The sequence below is a fragment of the Anopheles coluzzii genome, chromosome 3, assembly GCF_943734685.1.
Source record: "Anopheles coluzzii chromosome 3, AcolN3, whole genome shotgun sequence".
Lineage (NCBI taxonomy): Eukaryota > Metazoa > Arthropoda > Insecta > Diptera > Culicidae > Anopheles > Anopheles coluzzii.
The window spans coordinates 37,241,683-37,261,453 of record NC_064671.1 but is presented as its reverse complement, the minus strand read 5'-3'; the positions used below and the strand labels follow the sequence as shown (position 1 = coordinate 37,261,453).

The 19,771-nt window shown below is 45.2% G+C and overlaps 1 protein-coding gene across 1 annotated transcript in view; it reads right to left on the bottom strand.

Moving 5' to 3' along the window:
• Positions 1–9,286, bottom strand: part of LOC120959637 (uncharacterized protein DDB_G0283357) — a 120,487-nt gene extending 111,201 nt beyond the window's left edge. The window contains exons 1-2 of the mRNA XM_040383200.2: positions 8,447–9,286; positions 314–1,997 (exon numbers count right to left, since the gene is read on the bottom strand). Of these exons, the coding sequence (XP_040239134.2) occupies positions 314–496 (183 nt within the window). The 5' untranslated portion in view covers positions 497–1,997; positions 8,447–9,286. The remainder of the gene's footprint in view (positions 1–313; positions 1,998–8,446) is intronic.
• Between the last annotated feature and the right edge of the window lie 10,485 nt (positions 9,287–19,771).

Here is a 19,771-nt window from a genome sequence, read left to right as displayed (position 1 = left end):
ACATTTCACTGACAGGCGCCCCGGTGTGTGCCATCTCTCTTAAAGCAAACTCACTGAGCAGGGCACGTCCTCCTCGTGGGTCTGGAGGACGAAGAGGCTCGTTCTTGCCTTCTTTGGCTGTTCTTCCGCCCCCTCCCGCACACCGCGTCCCTACCATCGCGTTCGTTCGGTAAATGGATAAAGAGCATAAACAAACAAGCGATACGTGTGAGAGTATACCGGCAGCGAAGGAACCGTTTGCCATGACAAGTAAATCCTGCCCCTAAATTGGCGCCGGCCTTCAGAATGGCCGCCCTACCCCTTCGGGACTCACCTTGGGATCGAGCAGACAGCGCTCGAGACTGTCCTCCCGTTGGCCGCTACCCGGGCGCTGCCCGCCGGCGTCCGTCGCTTCCTGGCGCAGCCGGGCCCGCTCGACGCGCACCAGCGTCGGGCTGTCCATGATGGATGGTGTGCGGCTTGGCGGGCCGGAATTCGATTCCGACGTGACCCGCATTTTCCCGTTGAGCGACACCTTGAACGGATTTTGTTTCGTCCTGAAAGGCGCTACTAAGGCCTACGCGGCGTAGGCGAAGGATGCTTACACTTCGGCCCCTGCGAATGCGTACGGACACGGACCGACCGACGGCTTAAGCCCGAATACGTTTATGTGGTACTCGTTTTCCTTTCTCTTTACTCTGCTTCACACACAGCACAGCACAAACATTTGCGTAACAACTTTGTTTTCCCCCTTCTCGGCGAATGCTTGATTTCGTTAATTTTCAGTTGATTGCTAACCAGATTTCTCCTCCACTGACGCCAAATTGCAATCGTCTGCAATAATAAATATACACAATCGCACACACTCACACAGACACACACACACACGCTTAAATTAACGATCGGAAAGCAAGATTCTTTCGCGAACTTCCTTTCGCTGCCCTGCCGGACGTAAACGGACCGAAAAGGGGATGCACTTTTTCACCTCTTAATTGCAACACACTTGAACGACACTTTCGCTAACTGTATCAGCACGTGATTTCGCTTGAGCAGATGCTGGGGGTTTGCTCTTCTTTTCTTTACGCTACCCACTTGACGTTAACGGTGCCGCTTCGTTCGGCATGCACAAAACTGCCCTCGTGCCCACTCGAAAGCACTTCTTGGAGCAATTTAATGGACCGAAATTTCGATCTAGAGTGCACCCGCCGGGTGACGCCCTTACTGGGTAGGGATTAAATGGAGGCAGGCGTTGAGGCACTTTTCCACAAGACAATCGCTGTACGGACGGATAGCTCGCGCCACAATCTGGCAAAAAGGTTCAACGCGCCACAATATCTATCCGGAAGTGGGCAACAGTGCAATGTGCCCGACGGAGGATTCGTTCACTTCAATCACTTTTATTTCCACTTTTTGTGCTGATAATTTTCTACCCCGAATCGTTATTTAATCATCATTCAATCTGATGCCGATTCGTTGATAAGAGCGACGGTGCACAACTTAGCCCGAAGATATGATTGCCCACCTTGCTGCCTCTTCACACCATCAGCTGCTGGCGCATGCTTTTTCTCGCGGCGCGTCTTAATTTTGCGCTTTCGCTTCGGTCCGTCCTTTCACGCAGTCGCACAGATTATCGCGCAACCGCTCCGGTACTGTCCGTTCCGCGAGGTGTGCCTTTTTCTATTGCGCCACTCACTGATCCATTTGCATTATTTTTCAAGCCTAGCCCACCTAATCTGGCTAATGTGCAGGCGGTGGTGGTGTATGCGCGTTGCGGTTGCAACTATGCGCAACCTCTCTCCGCTAGGCAGGGCAGGAACGCGGCCAGTTCGCGCGTGATCATCTACACTCCAAGAGCGGCGGTTCCTTCCGCAAGCGTTGTGCTAGGTATTGTTTACGGTATTTTCTTCCTTTTGCGCTTTTCTTCGTTTTTGTTTTTTTTGTTTAAGGGTTTGCCGATTGCCTCTTCTCGGCCGTCTTAATCAACGCCGTCTAATCATCGGCAGCTCGCTGGGCGGCCCCTGTGCAGGAAGAGAGAAAAGAGAGGTACGATTTGAGTAAATCACCGGTGTTGGGAAATTCAGTCGACAAGTCGGCTGTCGGTGGTTTGGGTTTTGGGAGGAAAGAGTTTTTTTTTGTTTTCGTCTTTCTTTGGTGGGGAATTGATGATAAGTGTTGAGAAGAGAATATAATGAAATTAAAAAAATGCAAAAAAAAATATGTTAAATATACATACAGAATGAGTTAAATCGATTGTTCTATTAGCAAAGGTAAATGCTCTAACAATTTGTTATAGTATTTTTTTAACTAAAAGCGTGTTTAAAGAGTAAATTATTGAAAAAGATAAAATAAATTTAATTCAATTAGGTAAATTTATAAAATCAACATTTGTTTCACTGATAACTGTAATATGCGTAACTGAAAATAGAAATTACTCCAAATTTCTTAAGGATCTACTCAAATGTTTTTGAACATAAAATAACGATTTTTGTGTATTTTTTTGCTATAATTTTTAACATCCATTTTGTACGATATACCTATGTGTTATAGGTCTGACAATTAATTTATCATTTTTAACTGTTTTTTTTTCTATATTATACTTATATGATCATTTTTGGATCTTTAAGGGCTATTCAGTTAACGAAAGCAAAAATATATACATATTTGTAAAATAAAAAAATCCAGAATATTCGCTCCAGTATAATATATAAAAATAGGAAAAAAAAGCTTCTATCATTGTATAAAACACTTTAGTACATCAAGTCCAGATGTCATCCTTTTGAGAATGAATGGCGAGGACTAATGAACCCTCCCCAATCCATGGAGATATTTTGAGATTATTTTGAATATTTAAAAATCTCTTCTTGTTTCGCAACGACCAGCCTAACATGAGATTTGAACGCATTACCTTCAATGTACCAAACACAACACTTATCCCCTGCTCCACGACACGATGTACCTACAATGTGTGTTATCATCTAATAAATACTCATTCATGCCATGTGTTTGTCAACCTATAGCAATGAAACCGCACACACACAAGCGCTCCCAAAAACATTTCCATTCAGCAAACCATCAGGAAGATGGGGGAAGGCTTTAGGTCAGGTATGGTCATGGAGTTGAGTTTTCCACTCGATTTCCACACTTTGATTCCACAACGCCACATCGGGCCATCGGGAGCGTTTGCTGGTGAAAGAAAAGACGATAAACACCATTTCTTACGGGGCGGGGTGTCAGAAAAAGGCAACCAGCAAGAAAATGGTATAAGATTTTTCCCTTTTGCTTCCACTCCCCTCCCCCATCGCTTGCGCCCATATTTTACCTTCAAAACCTGCAAATGGCGCAACGTAGATGAATCTTAGTCCGGGCTGCTAAACTCGCCATCCCCGGCCACCGTAGGGCCGTAGCACCGTAGTAGAAGATAGTGGAAAAATTTCGCTCATCACTTTTGTTCCGTGGTGATTTTTACCCTCCTTTTTTTTGTTTAGTCCGGTACTAGTTTCATTCTTTTTCAGCCACTTGCTACACCAGCACCGGACACCGGTACGCACCGAGCGGAAATGCATTCAAAGAAACTTGGGATTATTTTTTTGTTTGGTAGGTTGGTTCGTTGGTAGTGTCTTTGTGGGCCAAACTGCCGAACATTGGGGTTACCGGATGTTTTACTTTTTCTCTCTTTGCTTTTTCTTAGACCACGCTTAGTTTCGCGTACGCGGCTTTTCTCTTTATCTTGGCGCTAAAACTTTTCCCGCCTTCCGCCGCCAGGCACTGTGGGTGTTTTGCGTGCGGTGCAAGTTTGGAGAAAGGAACATTTTTCTCCCCCAAAATAGTAAAAAAAAACTAGGGACCGTTTGTTCAACGGCCGGCTTTTATTGTCTTAAGCAAAAGTTGGCCAACCATAATCAGCACCCTCAAGTCGACGCATCCCCATCGCTGGCCTTTAAAATCCATCACGCTGCTTCGCTTTCAGTGCTTTAGCTGAGTGTGTGTGTGTGTGGCTGTGTGTCCATTCCTCTATCGGGGTTGGCTTATAATGGTAAAAAAGCGGGACAGGCACACGATAGCACAAGCCCGATTAGATGACCGATGGGCTGGTGGAATGGCGATGTTACGACATGCACAGAGACCCTCACACACACACACACCCCGGAAGTGCCCTGCAGAGTGTTGGTCGCGTGCTAAGAACTCGCTTCGCTAGACAACACAGTGTAGTTGCAGCACGATAAGCCGCAGCCGTACTGCGGAATTGCGGACAGCGTACTGCGTACAAATCCAAACGGAACGGACGGACAATTACTTGGGAAGTTGATACATCCAAAGACCGCCGAAACAACACGCTTGTGCAACACTGGAAAGCAAGTGTGTCCTTCAAAATGGAGGTCTCTTGTTCGAGACCCCCCCACATGTCCGAAATGGTCAAACCCCAAAAACGTACAGAAATGCATTTGTTCCGTATGATGCGGAACTGTCATACGAACAACATCACAAAACAATTGTGTTGGGTGTGACTCCAGATGCATTTTGGTGGTAGGTGGCTTTGGTATTGAATACTTGTTTTGGGACCAGAAACACAATCCGATAAGACTGGGAACAGTAGCGAAGAAGAGAACATTAGTACAAGTAAACCTACAGCGTATGTTAGGACAGTGTGTGGTTGTTGTTTTCCTTATCGCGTACATAAGGGAATGTAAACAATGTAAAGCCTTCTGCCCTTCCATTAGGTTCCTTCAAAACGAATATGGTTTTGCGCACGGTGCATTATGAATTATTGTGCTAATTGACAATTGGATATTTGTATTAATTGTATACGTTACAATTAACTAAAAACCAGATTGTAGCTCTGTTTAGACATTTAGACTATGACTTTACTAGGATAAGGTAGACTAGGTATAAAGTTTTGTTTGAATTACTAGATCAGACAATTCGCACATCGTAAATTCAGAACTCTGAATGACTGTTGCGTAATTGACCGAATGTTCGATAAGATAATATCCATACATTTTCTAATAGACCAACTTTTCCATTTAAGTAGTTAAGAGCCAGTTGTTTTAATTATTCTGAAATTTATTGTGTGATTGTACGCATATCCAATGTGATACATACAAATCAAGTTACAACTACTTCGATTACAAACAAACTTGTAACATTTGGGTCTACAGCAAGCACCAGTTTTATAATCATGAGACATACAATGTTCAATGTTCTTGAGACATACAATGTTGTCCCTAACAGAGATCTTCATGTCCTTTCAAGCCAGCCAAGTCAATTGCTCCAAAGTTAAAAATGATCCTCGTGTATTGTTTTTTTTCTGTGATTTTGTAAATTCGCCATGATTTTGTAGGTAACATATCAATCAATTTAGCATTTCTCATCAAAGTGAAAGCTCATCGAAATTTTGTTTTGCAATTTTTCGTGAATACATAGGTTCTCTAAACATTATTCAGACTTTTTGTTGAATGATTGTCCAAATGGATAGATACATCGGTTCTTGTCAGGTATATTAACGCGTATCAATTTTAATGGTTTTGCGAACATATTTCTAGCCATTTTCAAGCAGAAACTAACACTATTCTATTTTTATGTTTATCATTTTTTAATGGCAAATATTAGCATAATTCTACAGGCAAATAAACAACAATAGATAAAGAAATCATAGAGTCCAGATTGGAGTAGAGCCACTTATCCACAGCTGTCTTGATCCGAATCAGGTGCTTTTTTCATTACATCAACCTTCAAGGACTACAAGGATGGTAAAAGAGTTGAGTATAAATGAATGCTCCATGGTAGTGTTAATGATAAGTATTCATTGAACCATTCATTCAATTCTATCTATTTTCAGTTACATGATACACGAGATATGCTTTAAAAAATACGTGAACAAGAACACTTTACATCAGCATACCGTACCATTCTGTTGTACGTTTACAACATAACTGAACTTTACCGAGTGAATTAATGCTAGTAAACGGTAATGAGTTTAAGCAACATATACATAGTACAGGATGAGATGGGAGTGTTATCTGCTCCTTTGAAAAAAATACAATAAAAATTGAACCCATTACCTGCACAATCCATCATCCATCTCCACGCCATCAGGAGACCTCCTTTCCATCATCCGTTTAATAAACTAACGCAGCGCAAAGTGGAAAAAAGGAAATTTGCACAAATTCTCTCTCTCCACCCGGCTTTACTTTTTAATCAAGCCCGCACAACCACAAGTGCCAAGCAAACCGCTTGGCTGGCCGGATCGTGATAGTGTACCAGTGCCGACATGGAAACCACCGACCTCCGGATGAAAGCGACCCGTCCTCGCAGCGGGGCGCCTGGAAACCTCCGCCCAGGAGATGGATTAAGTCTTTCACTTCCCAAATTTCCCCGCAAAAGATGGAAATTTCCCGATAAGAGTCATTTACGACCATTTTCATTTGCCGAATTCGAGGGGGCTCCAATTTATCACGTACGTATCCGTGACCATGGTGTATCGAGAAGGAAAGAAGAGAGAGAGAGAAAACCAGCATCACAGCATGATCAAAAAGACAACAACCAGACCACGATCTTGCGCTCATCAAACAATCCCGTACGGACGGATGGACGGGGTGGGTGGTGGTGGTGCGTGCGGGGACAAAAAATTGGAAACTATAACAATTTTATGGCATATCCCCCCCCGAAAACCGCGATGCGTAAAGTGCATAAACGAGGGAAGCAAAGGAACAGCAAACAGCGCAGCGAAACGATGGCAGAAACATGTCTACGGAATATGTACGCCCGGAACTGCATGGCGTAACGGGGTAGCACGCGGAGATGCCGAGATGCCACAGAGAGCTCAGTACTTTCTTTTGCTTTTCGATTTCGTGGCCCAGTTACGCGGCACGCTGCCGTCGGTTTGGTTCTCTCTGTTTCTCAGCCGACCTGCCGGATGGGGCCAAACCATGAAGTTTGGCTTTCATTTTTGTTCCACTGCTCTAGCGTTTTGGATTTTCGTGGGCCACAAAACACACAATTCGGGACTGGTCGTTTGTGTTGCCGTGGTTCTGCGCGCGTGGGTTTGCTTTTTTTCGCCAGTTTGATGTTTGATTCGCTTTCTTTTGGTCGTCGGAGAAATGGGTTCTTGCAAGATGGGGCAGAAAATTTGCCAACTACCTCTACCCAAAAGACCTCTCCCGGGGCACTTTTTCTGCGCAAAAGGGAAAAGAGGGAGAAAATACACCAACAACAGCATACCCGATGGGACCGATGTCTTTCATATCTGTAGCTGTTTTAATAGAAAACCAAAACGAAACGAAGCACATCTTCTGGACACATGGTGTGTTCTGGAGCATATGTTGAGCATTTGTTGTTTGCCATTTGAGACACGCAGATGAGATGAGACTTTCCAATCGCTTGTCCGGGATGTCTGGGGTCGTAGTTGAGTAGTTTTAACGTAAAAATTAGCAGTCTACTACATTACAACATACAAACTGTGCCCAACAGAACATTGCCAGCGCGATTGTAAACACGATAAGTCCTGTTAAGCCATTATGGACATTGGATTAGCACTGTTTTGGCGAGTTGGTGTTGGCAGTTGGTGAGATCATTTTATATCCCAATCTGACGGTCTGGAAGGACAGAGAGATCAGGCTTAGCTGTCACGAATGGTAGAGAGATTTAGCCATCAAGAAATGACACAGCCGGAGAGGGCAAAGATAGCGACAAACATGTTTGTCCTGCCATTCACTGGGGTTTATCGGAAGACCCAGAATATCCAATGTCCAATGGCTTAGGTCTTTAGTCGTCAGTTAGAAGATTTGAAAAACGATAATTGTCTGCCGTGTATCTTTTCTTGCTTTGATCTGAAACTTCACTTTTTGTTGATGAAATCCTCAAAATTATATCGCTATATAACTAATATTTGACATAATTCTATAGGTAATATACAATGTTGGGCGCATTTAAATTGTTTTATTACTTCAAAACGAACTTCTGGCCTTCTGTTGCACCTTTGTTCTAAAATCATCTTCATGCATCTTCTCCAAGTGCATCGAAATGCATTCTCGACCCAAACCAGGCCGTTAAACCACAGCAACCAAGCAGAGTCAATTATCACACAATACAGTATCTTTTAGCTTTCTCGTTCCATTTCCAAATTCAATCGATCGTCGGTTCACCGGCTTTGCTCCTTTTTTTATTTCAAATTTGCACTGACCGGTCTGTCTGTGGATGATTGGTTCCCTTTACTTTTCTCGTGTTTCGTTTGCTGTATCTACCTTATTGCTGGGTTTGTTTTGATTATCTTTCAACCGTCTTGCCATATCTTTCTTTATTCTACCACTTCATTACCATCGGTCAAGCGATCGTTCTGTTCTTAAAAAAAACTCGTACAAAGAACCGAAACCCCCCTTCATCCGCGTCGGAAACAGAAAGAAAAGCAAATGCGTAAAGAATCTCGCGGGCACCGATCGGCCCCACAGCAGCCCAAAGCATAAAAACGAACCTTTTTGATTTATGCTCCTCGGCCGCGGTTCAGCCGTCTTCTTCCGAGAGCTTTCTTGCGTGTTGCCCGGCTGTCTCTGTACTTCGTTGCTTTGAATCGTTTGCGCCCTTTGGCCGAAGAAGCCTCCAAGCAGCCCACTTGCCTGAATGGTCACTGACTCTCGCACGCAACAACGATCCCAACAATTGGAATGTTGGAGGAAGACCACTCACAATCAAACACACACGCACACACGCACACAAACGTTATAGTGGTAGCAAACTTCACCTTTTCTTGCGGCACACACCAAGCGATTAGCACGATTCTCGGTACACGCGCGTGCACTTTCGCGTACAGCGTATCTCTGTGGCGCTCTGTCGGTTGCGACAAACCGCGCGCGTGACGCATATATGCACACACACACACACTGGCCCACGGCGTGCGGGATTCAAAACTGCAACTGCTGCAACCACATGCACGCACCTCGGACACGTTGTTGGGTTTTCCGTGGGTGTGTATGATTACACTTTTCCACCACGAACACTTTTCCACCATACACTGCAGCACTGCACCGGATTGGCTGTGATTTGCATTATTTGTTGCAGCCGATTTTTTTTTCTTTCTTTTCTTTGCACTCTTACTATATCGCCGTTTGCCGTTTGTGTTTTGCCACTTGAACCACCGAACAGTACTGCTGTTTAGGCTTTGCGCGTTTTGCAGGCGCACCGAAAGCAGCAGCTCGAATTCGTTAGTTTTACATGGGAAAAACTCCGATCACGACGTGATTTCGATGACGCGCTTTTGCAGCAGCTCGTTCGCCGGACGTCGCGCAAAGCTAAAATAACACTGGCGTGCGAGTGTTTGTTGTGCAGGCCTTCTGGTCCCAGAGCATGGCACGCACGGCGCGAAGGTTCGGGTCGGTTGCCGAACCCGAACGCGGCGCAGCCAACTCGTACCGATGGGCGCAAAAGAGAAAGCTAATGCGAGCCGAGCGCACCGTGGTAGGTGCGTTTCACCCCCGTTGTAAGCGGGCAGAGCTGTGCTTCTAACCCCTAAATGCAAAGGGGAGGTTGTGGAATTTTTGGTTTTTATGAAAATATAGATCATTTTGAAATTTAAAAGGGAAATTACTAAATTTCCTAATATACGTAAAATAAGAAAAAATAAATAAACCAAACATGTGAATAGTATGAGTTAATGTAACCAGCAGTAAATCTCCAAGTATTGACTAAACAGAATGGACAAATATATTTTGACATCATCGTTCGTATTGTGGTAACTGAAAGTGAGACTATTAGTTTCACTTCATATTGTTAATCTAGTTCTGTTCTTTGTTCAAATATGTTCCCAACTCACCATTTGAGCTAGAATAAATTCTTACGAATAAATAACCAACATAGCCAGCTCGAACTTTATAGCTGATTTGGGGCTGTTTAACGAGAAATCGCTCCGATTTTGTACTTTGTGGATGATAAAGAGATAAAACGGTACTTGGTGGAACCATAAAGCTTTGTAACAAGCACACGGTTTTGGAACTTTGCGGCTGATTAGCCTGATGTGTATGGTTCGCCATGGAACTCGATGACTTTTTAAAAGGTGTATCGAACTTGGAGGAATTTCATAGCTTTTTAATGCATGACATCGGTAAAAGGTGGCTCTTGCCAAAGTGTCAGAGGCTAACATCGTCAATCATCTGGAAGCTGCTGCACAAGTTAGATTTGTCAATTGAAGAAGGAATATTGAGTGAAGTGATTGTGATTGTGCAGTAAACTATGTGACATTTTGTATAATTCGTAAATATAAAGGATTTAAAAATATACACATGTACATGTAAAACAAATCGTGTTGTTTATTTCATCGATGACACTGGCTTGAAAATAAAACACCAAAAAAATTCCCTGCACCCTCAGATAAGGAAGCTGCTTAGGCGCTGTTTAGAAAGACCACATGAATCTTTGATGCTGTTTAACTACTGCAAAAAGCGAATTCGAGCAGCGATCTTTAGTGTGCCAAAATGAGTTGCTTAAGCAAATTTGACTATTTGAAGCTTTAAAGGGAAACTTCTATTGTACTGATGAAAAGTTTTTATAGTAACAGGTAAAACAGCCTGTTGGTCTGAAATGAATGCCTAATTTAATTAAATCTGAATACCTAAATAGCATTGAAAATCAATGCGACGAAGACGAAGTAGCTGCCTATCGGTGACTCAGACCATCTGGGAAGCAGTATGTTAGTTGACGGCGTCAGTCTCGAGATGGTAAAGGAGTTTTGCTATCTCGGGACGGTCGTTACTTCGGACAACGACATCAGCAGCGAAATCCGGAGACGCATTGTGCAGGGGAATCGTGCATACTATGGGCTTCATCGACTGCTGAGATCCATAAGACTTCAAGCCCACACGAAATGTGAGATATATCGTACATTGATTTGCCCGATGGTCCTCTATGGACACGAATCCTGGACCATCCGAGAGGAGGATGCAAACGCTCTGGGCGTGTTTGAGCGACGCATCCTCCGGACCATCTTTGACGGTGTGTTCGAGCATGGAGTGTGGAGGAGAAGGATGAACCACGAGCTTGCTGAGCTGTACGACGAACCGAGCATCCTGACGGTGGCGAAGGCTGGCAGGATACGATGGCTGGGGCATGTCATGAGGATGCCGGACTCATGCCCCACCAAGAAGGTGTTCGACAGCGATCCCCAGTTCGGCATAAGGCGCAGGGGAGCACAGCGAACTCGATGGCTGGACCAGGTGAGGCGAGACCTGACGGAGATTGGGTGTCTGCATGGATGGGAGGCTGCAGCCAAGGACCGAGCATCTTGGAGAATAATTGTTGACCGGGCCATGTCACATCGACGAGCTCTATCGTGAGCAGGCCAACAAGAGAGAGAGAGAGAGAGAGAGAGAGGGAGATACCTAAATAACCAGTTCGTAATCTGTAGCTCATTTTGAGTCGCTTAAAGAAATTACATCGTTCCGATATCTTACTTTTTGGTGGATTAAGAGATGAAACAGTACTTTGTGGAACCATGATGCTTTTTAACAAGCACACGGTACTCTACGTAAGATTGTGGCTGGTTAACATAATGTTTATGAGTCACGTTAGTACTTGAAAGCTTAAATGCATTCTAACCACCTTTAAAGCCGCTTCATGGTAGTAGAGTATTTTAAAGGCCCACCTGTAACTTTGAGGCAGTGTGACTACTTGAACTTTGAGGCTGTAAATACAAAAGGCGAATTAAAGCAGCGATTTTTACTGTACCAAGATTGGCTGCTTAAGTAAAATTGGGGTAGTAATTTCAGTCGTCCTTTTCTACTAACAACTCTTCATTCCGGTCCGTGTATTTAACCATCATAACCATCATTCACCTGTGGTGCTTGGGAAATACAGCCGAAATTCAATAGTTCAACGCTTTTCAGTTATTACGCTTTTGAATTGTACGCTCAATAGTTGGTGGACAGTTCAATTGTGTAGAAAAACGTACCGAATTAAACGCAAATTCAATAGTTGGCATGGATTAGAAGTTCCACCAGGCAGGTCCGACTGTTACACAAAAGTCAGCCGTTTTGTAAAGCAATAACGGTCAAGAATTGCGTTTGAGCTCATTATACCCACGTATCTGACCACACGAGCATTCATATAGGTTTTTGCTCAGAAAGTTAGATGGCTATATAGGTAATGATTAGAGATGTAACTTGTCAAAACACATTGCAAGAAAAGGACAGCAATATAGTGGTGAGTTACAATACGCCATCTATTGAGCAAACCAATGAAGCTATCGAGCCTTTGTTTTTTTTCTATGGATGTTCGATTTTCCAGTTGTTTAAGCTTAATCTGTGGCGCTTGGGAAGCTTCATCTAATCATGACCTATATAGCCTTATAACTTTCCGAGCAAAAATCTATATGAATGGTCGTGCGGTCGCTTCTGTTCAAATGGTCCATAAAGGAGTTTAGTATTTAAACAATCCTATCGCCTTTCTAGTTCTAGCGATGCATAACTTCAATGCGAAACCATATAACATTACAGAGGGAAGGAGAAAGCTCTTAAAGCGAGGAAAGCGCTCCGCAGGTTGGCTATCCCACCAACAGAGAGCGCCACCAGCTTTTTTGCTATTTTTAGAATGCATGAGTCGTTTACCGTCTGCTAAACGAAGTCTTTCTATATTCCGTTTAGGTAGAGTGCTTGAGTCGTTTAAAACCCGTTTAGTAGTCGTTTAGTGAATTTGTGGCACTTGGGAATTTACCACGCAAAAGAGCAATTTCTTGTTGAGATATCAATTCAACATGTAGAAACCGTACTTAATATACAGAGTGTGCGGACTAAATTTGACACCTGGCCTTTGGGTTTATATCTCAGGGTTGAGTTGACGTATCGAAATGATTGATATGTCATTCGATTGCTAAAAGTTGTGCGAACAAGTGTAAAAAATTACTAGCTCCGTAAATATGTGGAACCCGTCCGAATTGTACAAGCGCGTAACGTGTGTTATGATGGTTCGTGCTGCCCATACGAATGCCGAAATTCGGAAGGCGGCGATGTGTTTGCTGAACACCGTAAAAACAATACTGTGGCCAATGGGCGGCCGTACGTTTGGCAACAGGATTCTGCACTATGCCATACGGCCGTAAAAACACGCCAATGGCTCACTGCCAATTTCGACCGATACACCAGCACCGACGTTTGGCCACCCAGCTCCCCTGACCTTAATCCTATAGATAACTTTGTGTGGGGCACAGTTGAGCGGGACACCAACAGGGCGTCCTGAAATACCAAAGCGGAGCTGGTGGCCAGAATAAGACCCGTGTCTGTGCTCCATCGGATGCGATTTTATCGCACGTGCTGTCAAACGCTTTTTCGTATAATATTGCGATTATTTGGATGATTTTAATAATATAACGATTAAGAAAAATTAAGTTGAGATTGTTCCTACAAAACACCACGCATTTAGTTTGGCAGATAAAATCGGATGCGGCGTCCGACGAAATCAAAAATTTTTGATTCCGTCGTACGACGAAATCGCACGTCCGACGTTATCCGTCAAATCTCATATAAAATTTTGACAGGCCTTCCGATAAAATCGCATCCGATGGAGCACAGATACGGGCCTAAGTTGGGAACCGCGTAACTCGGGAACAGACTAACTCGGGAGCGCCGTTTATCCGGGCTTCTCGGGACTAGACCAAGGATAATGTATTTAGAAGGTTGATTTTTATCGCTTTTGCTGGGCGACATTGTGGGGGACATCTGTCACTCTCTGCATACAAATTTCATTACCCCGCACCAGCCCTCCCCGATTTTTATACCGGAGCCCCCGGAAGAGAACCCAAGTGCCACAAATCCACTATACGATCACTAAACGGCTTCTAAACGACTCAAGTTCTCTACCTAAACGGAATATAGAAAGACTTCGTTTAGCAGACGGCAAACGACTCATGCATTCTAAAAATAGCAAAAAAGCTGGTGGCGCTATCTGTTGGTGGGATACCCCAACCAGTTGAGCTTCATCGCTTGGAGGAGAGCTTTCTCATTTCCTCTGTACTGTTGTATGGTTTCGCATTGAAGTTATGCATCGCTAGAACTAGAACGGCGATACGATTGTTTAAATACTAAACTCCAATAGAAACCATCAGCACTGAAGCAAGTGAGATTTGAGTAATGGTCGTTGGTGTTGATACCCACGTATCTTACCACACGACCATTCATATAGATTTTTGCTCGGAAAGTTAGAAGGCTATATAGGATAAGATGAAACTTGCCGAAACACATTGCAAGAAAAGGATAGCAATATAATAATCAGTTTTAATACGCCATCTATTGATCAAACCAATGAAGCTGTGGAGCTTTCATTTTTTTTTCTATGGATATTCAATTTTCCAGTCGTTTAAGCTTAATCTGTGGCGCTTGGGAAATGTCATTTTGCTCTGAACAACTTCACCTTGTCATTTATAACACCTTGGACTAGACCTCGCCCGGATAGGCGGATAATGAGTCAAATGATATATTTCATCACGAATTCCTGATAATTTATTGGAACATTATCTTATTTTTTAATAAAAATAACCCAAATTTTATAAACATCATGTTTTCCCAATGAGAATATTAGAAATTTGCCATGAATTATAGCGTTTTATGACGTCTGACGTCTAACTGCTCGGTCGCTTATCGCTGTGCTCCGCGTTTTTCCAAAAATATTTAAGTATATTTTCTAACGTACCCAGTTAATACTCGTTCAACTGACTACCAAACTGCTTCCTGTTACTGTTGCGCGTTAGTGTGTTATTTCATTGACCCACGACTGTGTATTAACGTTTTTAATCCGGGTTAACGGTGGTGTGATCAAAACCGCACATAATTTCGCGATGGCGGCTATCTGTTTCGCGTGTGCTGTGTCACTGGATGCTGCCGACTGTATCGTCGGCTGTGCGTACTGTGAGGCTACTTTTCACCGCGGTTGTTGCAGGCTGCCTTCCGAGCTGATTGATGCGGTCCTGACTCACATCGATCTGCACTGGAGCTGCACTGGGTGCACCAATATCCTGAAAAATCCGCGCTGCCGATCAGTCAAAGAGATCGGGGCTCAGGTCGGTTTTCAAGCTGCTCTCACCTCAACTGTTGCGGCTGTGGGGAAGCTTATTGAACCGATTATCGCCGAGGTGCGCAGTGGATTTACTCTACTGCAAAATGCACCCATACCTCAGCTTTGCAATACCGATCCTCGGCCCGTTGCGGGTAGAAAGCGGCGGCGTATCATCGAGGATTCTATGTCCCCTGATGTCAACAAAAACGTAAACATTCGTCAAAATAACATGTTTGCAGCGTCATCGCCAAGCGCGTACACTAACACTACAGTCGGCATCCCACCCTCGTCTACGCTACCGGAAGAACTCATGGGAACCGATTCGCTATCGTCACCGCTTCGAGCAGCGTTTCCCCAGCCGGCCACAGACAGAATATGGATCCGACTATCTCGCTTGTCCACTGCCGTCACCGTGGAGCAAGTGGTCGCTTCTGTGAAACGCCGTTTAGCCACCGATGACGTCCTAGCATACTGCTTGCTGAGGAAGGGAGTCAGTGTTGACAGCGTAAACTGGCTTTCTTTCAAAGTGAGAGTACCGGCAGCCCTTCGTGACGCAGCACTCGCCCCATCGTCCTGGCCTGTCGGTATTGGTGTACGTGAATTTGTACAATCCCGTCAACGAGAGCATGGACACTCATCGTCACCAATCACCATCAAACACCGTTCTCTCACACGCACACCTGTTGTCATCGATCGCCGATCGATGCCTCGCACACCAACATCCACTGTCTATCACGCACCGGCACACGCATCAACTTCACAGGCTCAAACACTAACATCACCACAATTGGGAGAACACACGCTGAACGACACTACTCATGGTCCTAATTCAACACTCATTGACGGCCCGCTTTTAATTCGCCGCACTGCCAACACCAACTTACAACAGACCACACTTGACCGTTTCTTTCACGAATAGACGAACCTCTGTTAAGTCTGCACAAACACCTACCTGTTATGTTCCTGCTGCTAATGCGCTTCGCACTGCCCGTTCCACTGCCTCTGTTTACTATCAAAACGTGCGGGGACTGCGCACGAAGGTCGATGAGTTTCGCCTGTCGGTGTTGGAATCCAATTTCGATGTAATAGTGCTTACGGAAACCTGGCTCGATCCTAGTCTACCTTCGGCTTTGCTGTTTGACGATAGCTTCCGAGTCTACCGATGCGATCGTAGTGTTGACAACAGTACATGTTCCCGCGGTGGAGGTGTGTTGATTGCGTGCTCTCAGTCTCTGACGTCACGGGAGCACACAACGGTGCATCCATCGCTTGAGCTAGTGTGCGTTGTAATACAACTAGGCAATTCCCGACTATTCATCATTGCTGCATACCTCCCGCCTAGACTTGCCGCAAATGCTGCCACGCTCCGTGAAATCGAAAATTGCATTCGCTCATTATGCTCAACTATGCATCCCGGAGACGGTTTACTCCTGTTAGGAGACTTCAACCAACCTCTCGTCTCCTGGTCAGCCGCTCAGCATGATCCGGATTTGCCATTTCTGCATTATGAGCCACGTACGCGATCGGCTCTCTCCGCTCTGTTTATGGACGAGATGCATCATAGCGGACTCTTCCAGATCAATGGTCATCTTAACACCAGCGGACGCGTCTTAGACCTGGTGTTTGCAAATAATGCTGTTGCTTCTGTTTGCCTTCCGCTTGAACTTTGCCTCACCCCGCTGTTAGCAATTGACACCTATCACCCGGCGCTTGAGTTGGCCATCCCGCTACCACGAGAGGAATCAGCCGTTCCTGCGCTAACATCACGCCTTGACTACGCGCGGACGGACTTTAACAGGCTCCTGCCGATGATCGCCTCGTTCGCGAATGTCTTCGATTGTTCCCATTACGCCACTCTTGACCTCGCTGTGAAAGATTTTGAGCGGTTCATGTTGCAAGCCCTGAATGAATGCACGCCGGTGAAACGACCTAAACGAGGCCCCCCTTGGGGTGACAGAACGCTGCGCAGGCTCAAAACGGCTAAAGCTGCCGCGTATCGCGATTATTTGTTGCGTAGGTGTCCCGCTGCATTGCGCAACTATAACACTGCGCACTCTCTCTATCGGCGCTATAACAGGTTCCGCTACCTGGGGCACGTACGGCGTACGGTTTTGCGCTGCCGCGGCAATTCACGTGTACTGTGGAACTTCGCAAACAATCGTCGGAAATCCTCTGGTTTTCCTAGCTCCGTCAGTTACAACGGGCGCAACGGCAACAATCCGTCTGCTGTATGTGATATTTTTGCCTCGCGCTTTGCCGCCACCTTCCTTCCAGCTGTAACTGATGAGAGGCAGATAGCCGACGCATTATCAAATGTACCGGTGGATGCTATGGCCCCAAACTTGCCGATCATCGATGAGTATTCAGTCTCGAAAGCGATTGACAGGCTGAAATCTTCGTTTGCTCCAGGGCCTGACGGGATCCCGGCTTCCACGCTTAAGCGTTGTGGCACCACCATCGCGCCTATCCTGGCCTCGATTTTTCGCGACTCGCTGCGTTCGGGCATCTATCCTGCCTGCTGGAAAACTTCGTGGCTTGTTCCAGTGCACAAAAAGGGGGACAAATCAAATGCATGTAATTACCGTGGCATTACATCGCTTTGTGCCTGCGCTAAGGTCTTCGAGCTCCTGGTGTACGAACCTCTCCTCGCAGCTGCCTCGAACTACATTAGCACAGCTCAACATGGATTTGTCCCTCAGCGTTCAACCACCACCAACCTGGTTGAGTTCGTTAGCCTCTGCCACAGGACCATCGATGCCGGCTCGCAGATCGACGCAGTCTACACGGACATCAAGGCTGCCTTCGATAGCGTTCCGCACGCCTTGCTGCTCGCAAAGCTCGAAACGCTTGGTCTGCCTGTGCAGCTGCTGGCCTGGATGCGCTCCTATCTTACTGGTCGCACATACTGCGTGAAGATGGGACCCCATACGTCGCGCCGTATCGATGCTTCTTCTGGGGTGCCGCAGGGGAGTAATCTTGGACCGCTGCTGTTTGTCATTTTCCTGAATGACGTAACACGGTTGCTCCCTCCTGACGGCCACCTACTGTATGCAGACGACGCGAAGCTGTTCCTGCCTATCCGCGACCGGTCAGACCAACTCAGCCTTCAAGCCACTCTAAGTGCCTTCCAGTCATGGTGCTCTTTGAATGGTCTTGAATTGTGCGTCGAGAAGTGTGTTGTCGTTACGTTTGCGAGAAAGCGGTGCCCCTTAGTGTATGACTATGCGTTAAATGGATCTACCATTGGTCGCAAAAGCTGTGTCACGGATCTAGGAGTGCTCCTTGACGAAAAGTTGAGCTTCCACGACCAGCTAGAGCACGTTGTCACTAAGGGTAACCAATTGATCGGCTTACTAAAACAAATAGCACGAGACATCACTGACCCGATTTGCATCAAGACGCTATACTGTGCTTTGGTGCGACCAGTGTTAGAATACGCTTCTGCAGTATGGTGGCCTACAGCTGCTCGTCCCCTAGCTCGTTTAGAGTCGATCCAGCGCAAATTCACGCGGTTCGCTTTGCGCTCCTGGAGTGTCCAACTTGACTATGAGGGACGCTGTGCGTTGCTTGGCATCGAGACGCTGAAGCAGCGGAACTGCAACGCTCAGAGGCTGTTTGTCGCGGGACTTCTTGACAATCGGATCGACTCGCCCGCGCTTCTTTCGAGGCTCAACATGTATGTCCCGCCGAGATCGCTCCGAGCTAGATCGCTACTTGACGTGGAGGAACGCCGCACTCGCTTTGGCTCCTCTGATCCGTTTATTCGTATGTGCCGTGAGTTTAATGTCATTTGTGATCGTCACCAACCTGACATGTCGCGCACCGCATTGTTGAATAGTATTCGTGTCGTGCGACCTTTTACATGTTAATTATGTTACTTAAGACTAAGCGTGACAAATGAATGACCGTAATGTGACTATGTTATAATGAATGAATGTAAATGAATTCGCTTCAAGTGGGCCACTTGCGGTCCGTTGAATTTTAATAAATAAATAACAAATAACAAAAAAATAGCGTTTTATGTGATGAAAATGTGCTCTTATAACCGCTTTTTTTCAAATAATCTCCTCATAACGCAATGTCACCTTTGTATTGAACTGTCCCCAAGTGCCACAAATCCACTAAACGACCACTAAACGACTTCTAAACGACTCAAGTTCTCTACCTAAACGGAATATAGAAAGACTTCGTTTAGCAGACGGCAAACGACTCATGCATTCTAAAAATAGCGAAAAAGCTGGTGGCGCTCTCTGTTGGTGGGATACCCCAACCAGTTGAGCTTTATCGCTTGGAGGAGAGCTTTCTCATTTCCTCTGTACTGTTGTAAGGTTTCGCATTGAAGTTATGCATCGGTAGAACTAGAACGGCGATACGATTGTTTAAATACTAAACTCCAACGGAAACCACCAGCACTGAAGCAAGTGAGATTTGAGTAATGGTCGTTGGTGTTGATACCCACGTATCTGACCACACGACCATTCATATAGATTTTTGCTCAGAAAGTTAGAAGGCTATATAGGTCATGATAAGGTGAAACTTGTCGAAACACATTGCAAGAAAAGGATAGCAATATATTGATGAGTTGTAATACGCCATCTATTGATCAAACCAATGAAGCTGTGGAGCTTTCATTTTTTTCTATGGATATTCAATTTTCCAGTCGTTTAAGCTTAATCTGTGGCGCTTGGGCAGTTTTCGGCAGTGTACACTGGTGGACATAAAAATAGGAACTTTTTTCTGTGACCGGAAAACATAGTTCTTGTCG